The sequence below is a fragment of the Spermophilus citellus genome, assembly GCF_964194105.1.
Source record: "Spermophilus citellus genome assembly, chromosome: 13".
NCBI lineage: Eukaryota > Metazoa > Chordata > Mammalia > Rodentia > Sciuridae > Spermophilus > Spermophilus citellus.
Window position 1 is genome coordinate 76,781,300 of NC_138193.1, and position 15,558 is coordinate 76,796,857.

At 37.2% G+C, this 15,558-nt stretch overlaps 1 protein-coding gene across 1 annotated transcript in view; it reads right to left on the reverse strand.

Annotated features, from left to right (window-relative positions):
- Positions 1–2,856: 2,856 nt before the first annotated feature.
- Positions 2,857–15,558, reverse strand: part of PPP1R21 (protein phosphatase 1 regulatory subunit 21) — a 67,782-nt gene continuing 55,080 nt past the window's right edge. Inside the window, exons 18-22 of the mRNA XM_081264058.1 lie at positions 11,677–11,709; positions 10,420–10,536; positions 8,449–8,547; positions 7,328–7,456; positions 2,857–4,824 (exon numbers count right to left, since the gene is read on the reverse strand). Of these exons, the coding sequence (XP_081120184.1) occupies positions 4,795–4,824; positions 7,328–7,456; positions 8,449–8,547; positions 10,420–10,536; positions 11,677–11,709 (408 nt within the window). The 3' untranslated portion in view covers positions 2,857–4,794. The remainder of the gene's footprint in view (positions 4,825–7,327; positions 7,457–8,448; positions 8,548–10,419; positions 10,537–11,676; positions 11,710–15,558) is intronic.

Genomic DNA, 15,558 nt, shown 5'->3' on the forward strand with positions numbered 1-15,558 from the left:
TTAGTAAAGCTGTGGAAAGGTAAAGTTGAATGAGGTACATGAGTTACTGAGAAATTTGATATTTTATTCTCCAAATATGTAGTATCTGAAGAACTTGAAAGTCCCAATTTAAAAGGTTCATACTACAGTAGTGAATAATCCAGGCTTAGGAAGCCAACTAAGCTGGAGTTGAACCCTGGCTCCAATATGTACTAGTTGTGTGACTGTAGACAAGTTGGCCCTCTAAACCTTAGTCTTCTATCTATAAAATGGGGATAGTGAGAATATATATGAGATAATGGTTGTTGGGCAGTTTAAAGAGAACCACAGTGTCAAGGCCTACCTATGCCTGACTTAGGGTAAGAGTTAGTACACAAGAATTACACTGTGCCTTGGGAACCGACTTTGTCAAAAAAGCAAAGATCTTAGCAGATAAGTCAAAAAGGCACCATTTTGGAGGCCAGGGTTGTGGCTCAGTGGCAGAGTACTTACCTCACACGTGTGAGGCACTGGGTTCAATCCTCAGCACCACATAAAAATAAACAAAATAAAGATTAAAAAAAAAAAAGGCACCATTTTGCCATAGATCCAACTCCAAAGCAAAAAGGGAAATAATCCCAAGATTTACATCATCTCTAAGAAAAAAGCAGGCCTATTGCTCCAAAATTCCTCCTGACTCAGAGGCCCAAGAGTTTTCACAAAGAGGAGAGTGTGCTTCATGCATGAAAGAGAGGAGAAAGTGAGCTAAGAATGGCGATATTTACACTACTAACAGACTTCCAGACACAATAAGGAGCCATTCTGAAGGCTGTCCGTCAGGAAAGTGGGCTCTGCAGAGACATGTTTTAGAAAAATTATCTGGTAGAAGGGGTGGGAGGACTGGAAGATGAGTCCAGACAGGTAGCCAGGGCTCAATTTCAGGTATAGAGTAAAGAGAGGTTAGAAGTCAGAAACACTGCAAAGACAGAAGTATTCAGTAAAACAAGATAACCAATGAGATGTGCAAGATGAGGAGGAATCAAGGGTGATTCCCAGGTCTCCAGATTAAATTTCAACTTGGAGAAGCTAGCTGCTTCTCCCTCAATCCTCCTCAGTGATGCTTGTTCAGGCCCAAACCCTTGGATTCATCTTTGACTCCTCTCCTTCTCTCACACCCCACCCTCCAACCAATCAAAATTCATTCAATAAACATTCACTAATTGCCAGGTAGTGTTCTAGGAACAGAGTACAGCAATGAACAAACCAAACAAAAACACCTGCCTTCACGGAGCTGTGTCTTCTAGAGGCAGAAACAGGCAACACATAAAGCAAATAGATCATATGCCAGATTGTGATAAGTATTAAGGAAAACAAAGCAGAGACAAGCAATAAAAGTATAAGGAGTTGCAATTTTGGATAAATCTGTTAGGTAAATCCTATCAATTCTATCTTCAAAATAAATCCAGACACAGATTTCACATAACTTCCCCCATCAGCACCATGGTCCAAGCTACCATCATCTCTAGATGGCCTCCTGTTACCGCAGTAACCATCTGACAGGTCTGTGTTTCCACCCTGTTCCCCCCTAATCTATTCTCAACTGAGCAACAAAGAATTGTTACTAGAATTCTATTAAAACTTAAAGTCAAGTAATGTCTTTGCTTTGTCCCTAACTTTCCAAGGGCTTCCTATTCGTACTCACAAATTTTTAAGACCAACATCTACAACTCACAGGTCAGTTACCTTGTCTGCTGTCTCATCTTCTCCTACTATTCTCATCCTTGCTCCCTCTACTCCAGCTGCAGCGGGCCCCTTGCTTTCTTGGATTCCAGGCTTACTCCACACAGGACCTTAGCACGTGCTAGTCTTCCTGTGTGATACACTCTTGCCCCGAGGTCTACATGACTCATGATTCATTTTCTTCAGATCTTTACTCATTTGTCACACCTTTCCTGGTCTCTCTCTCTTAAAAGCCAATATCCCATCAAGTCCTTATCCCCTTTCCTGGCTTTATGTTTTCCTCTTCAGTACTTAGAAGCTTTTAACACATTGTATATTTTATTTACTTTTGTTTTCTTCCCCACACTAAGTTCAATGATGAAAGGTATTTTTGTCTATTATTTGAGTTCCAGCACTTGGGATAGTTTTTAGTGTATAAAAGGCACTCAATAAATGTCTGTTGACTAAATGAGTATTAGGTAAGAAACACATCTGGTGAGATGCAAGAAAACTAGAAAAAAATGGGAGGGGAATTGGGTGAGTGAATTTACCATTGACTGAACCCTGGAATTGTGAGCTGCCCATGGGATACCTGGTAGAGAATTCATATGACAGCATGAGCTCGGGGAATAGCTCGGAAGAGGTCAAAGCTGGAAAGATGAGGTCTGACATCTCTCAGTAGACTCAATGACTGAGAAGCTGAAACAGGATCTTGAAGAACACTTAAAGGAGAACCATAGAAGAAACTGAGAAGGAATTTTCACAGGAAAAGAGAACAAGAATGAAAGAGAAAGAAGCACTGGAAAATCCAGAAGAAGAAAGATCTTCAAAGACAAATTGGGTTATAATCTTTCACATTATAGAAAACTCAGGCAAGAGCAGAGATGAAGAGAAGCCACTGGACTTGGCAATCAGGTGGACACTGGCAAGGCTCCTTATGGTGGCTTCATTATAATGTAGGCAATGAAACCTGACTACCCCAAATTAAAGGAGCAAATGGGTCTTGAGAAAGATGGGAAGACAACCAACAATAACCATTTCCATAAAATCTGGAAGAAAAATGGGAAAGAATATGGACAAAGGGAGGAGAAAAATAAATAACTTAAGTAGCAATGACAGTAATATTGCCAGTAACATTTATTACTAATAAATAATCTTTATACGAGGTACTCTAGGCAATTTACAATATTAATTCATTTAATCTTTATAAAAATCCTAGGAGGTAGGTATTATTTATATCTCCTATTAATAGATTAAAAAAAACTGAGACACAGAAATGCTAAGTAATTAATCTGTGAGTAAAAGGATTTGAACCCAGGAAATTTGGCTTCTAAGTCTAAACTCAACTTTTTAAAGGATGGGGTAAATTCAATTTGTTTGGAAGTTGGGGGAGAGGAGTCAAGCAGAATGAGAAATTGAAGATGTAAATGTGAAAGGCAAAGTCCTGGAAAGGGAGTGGCACCAAAGCATTGAAAACATGTTGGCTTTATGGGGAGCAGGAGCCCCCATTGCCTCACAGTCAGGTTGGGTTTATATATAAACAAGTGTGGCAGTGAAGAGGCACTCCTGCTGAGGGACTGTGAGTTTGATGGTATACAGTCTGATTATGAGGGGGCAAGGCTTGAGAAGTGGTATAGTCATTACTGAAACTTGGAATAGAAATGCCAAAGGACTATCATGGAACAATGTAAGCTTGGAAGGTGAGGTTCCCAAGCTCATAATAGGGTGAGCTAGTCAGCGTGGTTCTTTGATGTTTCCCTCAGAGTTTGGGGACCTGGGTGCAGGTGCTGGTTTAATTGATAGAGAATTGGAAATGGACAGTGATAAGGTGAGGGGGCAAGGGACTGAACTAACCCCAAGGTCCCCCAACCCAGGATCCAAATACTTTCATTGCCATGAGGACTGAGCATAACCAGAGTCTCTCTCCATGGCAGGCAGCTGAGGACTCAGGGTAAAAAACCACAGACGCAGCCTTGACACTGAGCACTGAGGGAAGCGAATGATGGGCTCTCAGATTAACCAGAATAAAGCAGGTGGGAGGGTGACCAGCAACTGCCTAGGAAGAGCCTCAAGGAAGATGCAGTCACAGGGAGGGAGTTAGGAAGGAAGGAATTTCAGGAACCCCTCAGCTAATCTGGGGAATTAAATGGGCCTGTGCAAGCAACTGAAAAAGGAACAATCTATTTTGGGCTGTGGGAGTGGGGGTGCAAGGAGAGACACTCCTGAAGTTTACACTAAAATGACACAAAAAATATTTATGGGATAAACCACCGGAGCCTAAAGGTCTTAGGGTTCTTGTTTGACCCTTGAGTGTACAAGCAGCTCTCAAGACAAAACTCAAAAGCATTATAAAGGATTAACTACAATTATTCCAATTTGGGGAATTAGAAAGATTACATCTAAGTCAACTGAGTTTTTATAAGTTTTGTAAAGTCGACTTTAACAGGTTTTGGTTTCTTTTACCAAATTTTCATAGAGACTGAAAGTTTGACATAAGTATGAATTTATTGACATGAATTTTCTTGAGTTATTATCCTAACACAGAGAGGGTACTGAAGAGCTGAAGACAATGATAATAAACCCACAGGATCTGAAGTTTGCAAGACTCATTTCCTCTGAGAGGGAGGGAGAGATAGAGAATATGAATAAATCTTTAAAAAAGAATCTGGAGACTGCTTTCAATTATAGTAAGAAGTAATGACAGTTTGACAATTTAAGCATTTTATCCAGAAACATATATCTATTCCATAGATACCAAATCGATTACCATATAATTGAGTTTGAAAATATACAAAATATTTGTTCTCACATACTGAAATTAAAACCTAATTTTAAAAAGTGCACAGTAAAAACAGCATAAGGAAACCTATAATATCCATGGTATGTGTACTGTTTTCCATTTTACTGTCAACATCAAATTCTGTATTTGCCTTACTGGTTACAAATATATTTTAAATGTTTCAAGGCCATTTACAACACTGACTAGTTTACTAGGTCCAACAACACTTCAGCTTCCCGAAGCCGCCAGCGCTGGACGAGGAGTCTCGGCCTGCAGCTCTGTGCAGCAGCAGTAGCAGCAGCTCTGGAAAGAACAGTCGCCAACCAGCTATTTATGAGCTATCGACTCTTGTTCTTTTTTGAATTTCCCTAGGCAAAGAAAAATATAAACAATAAGAACACAAATTTCCAAAAAAAAATAGTTCACATAGTTTATAAACCAAGCTGTCAGAAGGCCATATTTCACTTTGGAACATTTTTGCTTCCTGGAGGGAGAATAGCCGATAACCTTGCATTGTAACTTTTATTCAATAATCGCACAACAGTTTACTTTTAACTCTCCCTGCTTTCTACTTCTGTGGGCCCTATCCCCGTGGGGGATGGGGTAGGCAATAAAGGAAGAAAAGCAGGCTACTATCTGGGATTTACCAAAACCTCAAAACATTCATTTTGTTCTAAAGACAACAGAGAATAAGATTTCATGAAACTGAGTAAAAAATTTTAGCCTAAACATGCTTTTGCACTGTTTAAACAAACACTGTATAAAGGCCTTAATAGCTAATAATTTTGAATATGTGCCAACTAAATGCCAAATGATACTGATTATCTGTCAAAAGTAAGCTGAGAATAGTTAGAGAGAAAATATCTTCACTTATTTCCAATTCCATCAAATAAGGAAACTTGAACTTTCTGGTTTTGTATAATGTTTTCTTTTTTGGAGCAGTTCATTTCTTAGGAATACATTTTAATTAAATTCCTAAACTATGAGGTATAGATACTTTTTTTTTTCTTATAAGTGGGGAATGCCTGCAGAATACAAATACTAAGAGAAAGATAATAGCAAACAAATGGTTGAGGATATTTACTTGGTATCCAATGGAGACAATGTCAACTCAGCCATAAGATGATGCTATAGCACTATAAATTATTAATAAGCTTGAGGGGAAGCAAAATACAGGGATTACAGCATGATCAAAGAAAGGCTAACAATATAAACTCCTAATTGAAGACAAGTCTCTTAGAGATTTTTTTTTTTAAAGAGGAGAGAGAGAGAGAGAAAGAGAGAGAGAGAGAGAGAGAATCTTTAATATTTATTTATTTTTTAGTTCTCGGAGGACACAACACCTTTGTTGGTATGTGGTGCTGAGGATCGAACCTGGGCCGCACGCATGCCAGGCGAGTGCCCTACCGCTTGAGCCACATCCCCAGCCCTCTTAGAGATTTCTTAATGACATGTATTTTGAGGAACAGTTTAAAAAGCTCTGAGAAAACTTGAAAATTCCCTACCTTCTGAAGTAGCTATAATCTAATTACCTCTGGGATAATGAGCTTTGCTGTGCTCAACATTTACCCTCTTCAATTCAGAACCAAATGCTTTGCAGATTCAAGGCTTTCCCTAGACTCACTTTACTTCTTTTCAAATGACAGGTGCTAAAACTGGCTTTCTCATTCTATACTAAAATGAGAAAAGACAAAACGTAACCTCTTCAATGTGTGTGCTTTCCTCCATGACTAGGAATATAACCTCAAGTTAGACATTTCCCTGCTGGAATATCAAGAGGCCAAAAAGGTAAAAAGAGGCATTATTTAAGAAGGCCAACCCCCACCTTCTGCCTCAAGCTCAAGTTTCCTGAAGCACGAGTAACTGAAGAACCATAATCAGAACCATATTGGCTGGTTAAAATCATCACAGTGAGGCCCAGAGAAGCATCAGAGACACCCTCTAAAGTAGGGAGAGGTCAACAAATACCATGATACTACACTGAAAAATAAAAATTATGTAATGCAAACACAAATACATTAACATTATGTATTTTCCAAGAAGACCCCAACTGACCTCAATGTTGCCCTACACCACCACAAGCAGAAGCTAAAATAAAGCTATGGTTTATTCATCTCTACTTCTTCTCCAGTGCACAGAGCAGGATTCAATAAATGCCTGCTGAATTACTAAGTAGCAGCAGCAGATCTCAAAGAGCACAAGCTATAGACAGTGAATTCCAGCTGATGGTGGTAAAATAGCCTCTTGTAGTTACTGAAACGTGTTAAGCATCAGAGATGACACATAGAACTGAGCACCTGGTCCCTTAAAGCTTACCATCTTGGCAAAAAAATACATATGTTATGACACAAAAATAAAGATATGGCAGGTAGATATATACATTCCAACCTAAATAGATTACCGGTTATCTATTGACCTTGACTTAGACAACAGAGGCTTTATGAAAAAGGTAATCTCCAGAGTTAAAAAGAGTCAGACATTCCTTAGTTATATGGATACCTATGAGAATAAATTTTGTTAAAGGTTACTCAACAGTACCATTTAGATACTTTTGTAAACAAAGCACAATCCCCTTCCTAAAAACCTCTGTGCCACCACCACTCTTCCACAAGAATAGCAGAAATGCCAAAAGTGCCCCCAAAGAAGCAGACACAATATTAATGCCTCAAAGTCAGAACTTCTAAGTTTATAACTCAGTCAAGGAAACTCAATTTTACTTTTTTATAGGACAAATGAGATTAAGGAAAATGATCTATAAGCATTATAAATCTCATAATCTTTCACTCCTGAAATGCATAACAGTGAAATACCTTCTATTAACTATATTAAATACATTGCAGAGGGACTACCTCTTCACCTCACCCCACATACCTTACTGGACATCTTCAGGGTGTCAATCTCTTCTCTCTGTTTAGACAATGTCTCATTCATGCTGCACAGATGGTCACTCATCATGCTTAACTGATCCTCATAACTCCTTTTGGTGGTTGTCAGCTCATCCTGAAGAGCAAAGGAAAAGAGAGAAAAAAAGGAAATTTAAAGCCCCACTAGTCACTTTAGTCTGAAGCTTTTAAAATTAGTTTTTAAAATTTGGAAAAGCAACCTATGAAGATGGCCCAGCTGATCAATTAACACAAAGGTGAAGGCACAGGTCTAATAAAAAAAAAAAAAAAAAAAAAACTTAAAAAGAAATGGAAAAGAAGTTTCTCTCAGCCTTCAAAATATGCCCTTAATTTCTTTGCAAAAATGTTTAAGGGTTTCCTTCTGAACCAGGTGTAAAATCATCAGAAAGGCCAGAGGACTAAATGATCTTTCCAGATCCCCTCAGGTTTTCTCAAGCCTCACACAGGGCCTTGGACACTTTCACACCATCCCACTCCTCAGTGGCCCACAGCCCTCGAGGGACGAAGTGCCCTTCCTTTCTCCTCCCGCTTCTCATGCTCTCTTCAGGCCCCTCAGATCTGATCCTACACGGGCTCCTAACTAATCTGAGAAGCTGATCAACAAAGAGGAGCTGGCACTGTGATGATGTATTTTCCTTGGTCTGGTACCATGTTTACGTAACAAGGGTACCATGTTACAAAACAAGGTGGTGAAGAAGGAAGAATGTTTTGCAGCCCCACCTTTCAATGTAGGTCAGTTTTATGAAAAAGAAAAGAGAAAGAACAGAATAATGTGTGTAGAACAAGCCTCCAGTCTACTATGAGGAGTATTACAAGGAAGGAGGTGGGAGGATTATCAGTAAATATAATTCAAGCACATGTTGACTGTAGAAGAATTTAAAATAAAGCTCAAGTCAGAGAAATAAACAAGTCAATCACTTTTTGTCTGACATAAGATGTTTGTTTAAAATATGCTAGGAACAAAGTGGTTAGAAAAAGCACATGCAGAGGTCAAATGCCACAACTTCTGAAAGGAAAGGCTGACTTGTCTGCCCAAGGGCTTTCAGTGAAAAAACATTAAGCCTGCTTAGATAACACTTACGAACTCACCTGAAGTCTGCTGATGTTCTGACTGGCAAGTTTCATCTCCTCTGTCAATGCCTCCTTAGACTTCTCAGCCAAGGCTAGTCTTTTAGTGAGTGCTCGGCACTGTAAAATCAGAAAACATTCCATTTCTAGAAACAGTGTTTTCCAAAACCAAATTTACTTCAGAGAAGGTTATTAGAAAATAATCCCCAAAGGCAAAAGCCATTCGTTTTTCATTCATTTCACAGCACCTGCTGAACACCTACAGACACTGTACCACACCTGAGTACAACAGATGAGGCCCCACTTGCATCATTTTAGTAAGGGAATAAAAATTTTGTCTAATAACCCAAGCCCATCGGTGTTTTTTTCCCTAGCTCTGATCTAAAGACCACTTGTTAAAAAAAAAGTAAGAACTTTCTACATTCACCCATATGACAGATGAAAAGGGAAGTGATTATTTCAAAAGTGATCAATGCATGCTGGCCATGGATTCTAAGATACTTTTAGTCCTTCAATAGAGAGCGCATTACAAGAGCAATAAAAGCTTCACAGTCCCACCTGATAAGTTATTCTTTATCTGTACGGGGGAAAAAATGAGTCCAGGACCGTTATGATCACAGCTGTTTTCTCTGGGAGTTCTACCAAACCTAGACCATCCAGATACAGAGCAGATGAAAAAGGAAAAATTCTATTTTGCACTATTGTTCAAAGAAAGTGAGTAATTAAAAGGATCGCTAGACTTTTTGATAAGACCATTGAGAATGACAAAGAGGAACTGATGAGACACACTTGAATGCTGTGTCCACATCAGGCACTCGGACTAACCATTCCAGTAAGGTCATTCAGGAGGTCACCACTTCCTGTTTACAGATGAGGAAAAACTGGGACAATCTACAAATTTTTGTATCACAATTATGCTGAAGACATTTATGAAAACAGGCAAATCTCTTGAAAATAAGATAGCCTAAAAAAATTTCCCATTTACTCTTTATTTCTCAAGAAAATTTCAGGACAGTTCAGCCAACCAAATAAACTACATCCTATTAATCAAATACCAACCCTGCTCAGCACTAGATGAGACAGAGAATGGAGAGACGTACGTGTAAGGCGCAGGTGCTCATGAAGGTGACAGTCAAATCTGAGACATTAACTCAGCAGTTAGAGAACCAAATAATGAGGATACACTGCTGTACCGTATGGCTTAGGTATTACAGCAATTCCTCTGCAAGTTTTCTCATTTGCTGTCCTCCCTGCTTTTTGCATTCCAACAAATGATCGCTACTCATCAACTTATCTAACATGTATGCAATAGCTGCTTGCACACTACACTGAGCTAGGTACACATCATTTAGTTTAGCAGGAAAAATACGCAAAGCTCCTCTCCACTTCTAGCAACTGGCCTCCTATCAACCTCTCCATCTCTACAGTATAAGAGAAAATCACAGATAAAGTCAGGTCTCAATAAAGGGTGTTGTGTTTTTCAATATCTTTAACAACTTAACTTTAAGGTTACTTTTTTTTTTCATTTATAGTAATTCATTTAACTTGTTATTTAGAAATTGGAAAGTGTTTTTTTAAAAACGGTATATTTGTTTTTCACCTTGCCTACACAAGAATTCCTTCATCTGTGATCATCTACCTGTCCTTAACTGTAAAACATTTGAAATCTCTAATAATAATGCTCCAAAATGTATATTATATGACTATAGAAAAGGCTACTTCTAAGTCCCCCGGCTATCTTTCAGTAGCTTGGAAATGACAAATCAGTCTTATTGAAATTAAGATTTGGGGGGTGGTTAATAGACTAATCAATATGAACTGCAACCAAAGGCACAGACACAGGTACACAGAAAATGCATATTGATTTCTCTCTTCTAGCAAATGGTAGAATAGGTGGCCTGATTCCTGAAGGGGTGAGGAAAACCACCAACCCAATTAACTCTCCCCGACTCACCTCAGCATAAAAATGCCCAATTAACTCCCCCGACTCACCTCAGCATAAAAATGCACTGACTTACTGTCAGCCAGCTGCAGCTGGGACGTAAGCTCCACTATCCTTGCCATGTAGTGATTTTTAATTAAGTCTTCTCGAGATTCCACATCTGGAACCTAAATAGAGCACACATAAATAAACACATGCCAGTAAGATGAAGCAATTCTAGGGGGACAAAAAAGACAACATTTTACATATTTTCACTTGAAATCTGATGGGGAATTACAGTTTGCCTACCCCTCAAAGGAACATCAGGCATAGCAGGTAAATGGACATCCCAAGTTTCTTTTATTTAGCATTCTGCCTATCTCAGAAAGAAGCTGTGTTCAGAAGAAAACAAGGCTGAGGTAAAGTACTGGGAAGCTCACTGGGGCCATATCCTTCCACTTGGTTTTTATTAACCTCAAATTGGACTTTCAAAATTTCCTTCTGTGAGACTCCTATGTGCTCTAATTGGAAGAGGGCAGGGGAAAAGGAGGGATTTACTGGAACTCTTACATTCTGAACATTCTCTTTTCTCCTAAATTATCTTAAGACAATTCTAATGCTCTTAGACAAACTAAAAAATTAAACTATTTCTATACTGAACAGCTTTTGACCTTTGTTCCAAACTGATATTTCTCCCAGTTACTCTAACAATGACACACGTTTAAAAATACAAGCAGAAGTTCAAGATTATCTATATTATAAGATAAATAAGGAAGCCAAAGAATTTACCAACCTACTTGAATTATATTTATTGGTTTGCCATACTAAGTGTTAAGATGAATGATTTCAGGGTTCACTTAATGGTTATTTACAAATTTGTATGTAAAACTATTTCAACATTGAAATGTACAAACCTATCCGGCAGGCCAAATCTGAAGCGTTCACTTACTTCAAACAAACTGTTTATCAAGGCCCTAAACAGTACTGCTTTCCTGGCTGCCCACTGCAAGGAACAATATGGCTCCCGGCTTCATGCAGTATACCAGTGAATAGATGGCCAAGCAGGACCACACCTTGTCAAACTGCCAAGACAAGTCACTCAACAAGGCAATTACAAAAGCAGGCTATAATTTGTTGGTGACAGTCAAAACAGAACCAGAGAGAAAAGCAACATGGATCCATTGATGGAGGGGGAACTACTGGCCCTACATTTGCTGGAATTTCTAGGAAAAAACCACAACTGGACCAAGAAAGCTTCTGCAGGATTTTGTCACAAACATGGTGTCAGATATTTACAAACAGACAACACAATGCCAAGTGCACATTACCTCGCTGTCAGATGTCCTGGTTAAAGTCCCAATCTAGAACATAAGGGGAAAAAAATCTTTAGCACAGAATGTTTATATTTCAACCACAAAATGTTTAACATATATAATCTTTTCTCAGTCCACACTGGTTTACAGAGCATTGGGAATACAGTTCTGGAAGATCATCCTTGGATTATCTTTTACTATATGATGTTGTCGCTGCATTCACTATTTCTGCCATGAGGCAGAAACCAATAATGACCATTATTAAATCATCCCTCAAAATGCTGAATAGCCATTTTCACTAAAACTCAATAAACTATCTAGGAAGAACAAGAGGAAGATCAGCTTTGGACCCCATCTCATCATTTCCATGCCTATTTCCAAAGCAGTAGCCAAGGCAGGGTAAAGACGGTTTTATGGTGACCATAATTAAACATTCTGAACAGAAAACACAAATAATAGATATTCTGGCTGAAAGGTCCAAAGCAGAAAGAAGAGCCAGGCACAGTGGCACTCTCCTATAATCCCAGCCACTTGGGCAGCTGAGGCAAGAGGATCACAAGTGTAAGACCAATCTCAGCAATTTGTAAGACCCTAAAGACTTAGCAAGATCCTGTCTCAAAATAAAAAATAAAAAGCACTAGGGACATGGCTCAGTTTTTAAGCACCCCTGGGTTTAATTCATGGTACCAAATAATAACAACAGTAATAATAATAAAAAGGAAAAATAAGTATTTTGGGTTTAGTATTAAGACATTAATAAACTTTGAGATTTAAATTAATGAAAAATATGTAATTTTAAACACATTAGAGTACAGCTAGATTTTAAAAGTTTGCTTTTATGGATTAAGATTTCAAAAACAGTATGCTTACTGAATTCAGGCTATTGTTCAAGGTGGAAGGGCCTATGCTTGGGCACAATGACTTAAGAAAACTACTAGAAACTCAGTTTCAATGGATTCTGCTAATCAACAATGATACCAAGTAGACAGTTTTCACATATTCTAAATAATACCAGTAGGAGGGGAGGGGACATGGGAAGAATGGAGGAACTTTGGATTGGGCAAAGGTGAGGGTGGGGTGGGGAGCAGGCATGAGGGTAGGAAAGATGGTGGAATGAAAAGGACATAATTACCCTACGTACCTATGTATGATTGCACAAATGGTGCAATTCTACATAGTGTACAACAGGAGAAAATAAAAGTTGTGCTCCACTTGTGTACAATGAAATGAAATTCATTCTGCCGTCATGTATAACTAATTAGAACATTTTTTTAAAAAAGAGAACTATTTTGGAGAGCTGTGTGTACTAATGAATGTTATGCCCACCTAGCTATAAAAGAATCTTTTATAAGACTTTTTTATTTTTATATAAGAGTTATAATTTTGTACTCAATGAAGCAGGAGTAACAATTACTCTGTCTTTTAGTTAAAACTTCTTATAATTACATGCTAATCATTTAATTTTATATATTCAAATATGACTACATTTGATGAAATAAACTTCAAAAGTGTATCTATTCCACTTCCCCACCCTCACACCTTACTCCCAAGTTATGGTTTGAAAATACCATATAGTACAAAGTTCTTCAAAGGAATGATATTACATAAATGGAAGGAAAGTTTTAAAATATATTTTCAACATTTCTCAAATGCTACTAACAAGAGCTAAACTGATACAGCTCTTTTAGAATATAGCTTGGCAACAAAGATCAATGAATTAAAACATTTAGGCTTTATAACCCAGTGATTCTAACCTTAAGAATATATCCCCAAAAAATCATCCAATACACACTCTTAAGCATTTAAAAAAAATGTTATTTAAGATAATAAAAATTAAAACCAGCAGAGTATTGTGCATAAAGTATTCTTTGGGTTTAACTAAGCCCTTTCTGAAATATGCATATTCATTTTGATTCTGAGATTTTATGTGTGATAATTTTTGTATTAGTGCATTATAATTATACATAGTAGTGAAGCTCATTTTGACCTAATTATACAAGCATGTAAAATAATTTGTTCCAATTCAGTCTCTAGTACTTCCCCTTTCCCCCCATTCTCCCATTCCAACCTGTATTCCCTTTCCTTTACTCATTGGTCTTCTTTCTATTTATTTACATTCTTAAAATTAGTGCTTTATAGATATATATAAAGGTGAAATTTGCTGTGGTATATCCATATATATAAACAAAGGGTAGTTCAGTCAATTTCATTCCTCTTCCTCTCCTTCCTTTTCCTGTCCTTCCCTCCCCCTCAACCCCCTTCCTCTACTCTACTGGTCTCTGTTATTTATATATTTCAATTACTTTTAACTATTCTGCTTTCTATCTAATATCACAAATTTATTTTGGCATTGTTTTATTATTATGGGGTAAAATTGGAAATATATTAAAGATATTGAATATTAAAAAATTATAACCAACATCCAATCATAAGTAATCTAAGGCACATTAGATATGGAATATTATGAAATTAATAATAGAATAATAGATGTTAATTATAATCAGTAATAGATTATAGAGTTTCTCATAACAGAATGTTTGTGTATTAATATTATGCTTATAGACTTAAAATTTTATATAGTACAATCTCAAATATAATAGGAAATTTTGTAGAAAAAAATGTAAATAGTCACAATGATGACTTGATTATTCAGGATATCTTTTTTTTCCTTAACTCATCTGTATTTTTTAGTTACAATATACATGTATTTTTTTACACTTAAAAGATATATTTTTAAATTCTACTAATTAAAGTAATACTTTTTAATTCCAGAAAAATATGAATATTTTTATTGTTCTGTGGTTTTTTTTTTTTTTTGAGATTACAATGTTCTCTTTTTTTATATAAAAAATAATGAGTTGGGCGGGGATGTGGCTCAAGCGGTAGCACGCTTGTCTGGCATGCACGCGGCACTGGGTTCGATCCTCAGCACCACATACAAATAGAGATGTGTCTGCCAAAAACTAAAAAATAAATATTAAAAAATTCTTTAAAAAAAATAATGAGTTACTGGATATTCAAATTACAATACTAGGTATTTTAATGAAAAATTTAACTTTTGAAATACTAAAGGGTTAAAAATTATAGGTTTCTATGTTATTTTTTCAGCCTCAAAGTGCTTGCACCAAAGTAATCTGGTAGTTTGTAAAATCAGTTTCCTTTGTTAATCAGTTAGCTTTAAAATGGGCACACTTGTTTCCAATACCCAGGAGAGAGAGACAGAACATGCACATGAACACATACACATAGAGCTACATGCTTAGTTCACTTATGTGCACTTAAGGGGAGACAGGGAGGATAAACAAAAACTGGAAAGTAGAAACATCAATGAAAGCAAAAAACTCCATCTTTTTTATCTCTATTGTCTACTATGTGTGAGGCAAGTACCAGATCGTTTTTGGCAGGAATCTCCCATATGCAGAAAGAATTGCATGGTAAGACTTTTCTTAGCCTGAAATACAATTCCTGCCTTGAACTCCTGCTCACTTTTAAAACCCTTTCATGTCACCTCTTCTGTGAAATCCTCAACCTCACCAGGGAACTTCTCCATGATCTCATAGCACTCTATGGCTAGCCAAGCAACATTAAAAGAATCTAAGAGAAGGCAGTATATTTCATTATATAGACTATAATACAGAAAATGAAAGGAGACACCCATGTCTTGGTTCTCTAATACTAATGATTAAAGACAATGCCAGAAACAGTGGTTCATGAAAAAAGTGGCATCTCAACTATACCTTAAATGATGGGTATAGTTTGAATTCAACAAAGTCAAGGAGAAGGAAAGAATTGTCAGTGAAAGTAGATGAGGGCAGAGGGGTTTTGAATAAACAGATGAGGATAAGAGTTATGAATAAAGAGTTATCCAGCAGAACAGAGATAGGGAGGCAAAAATGC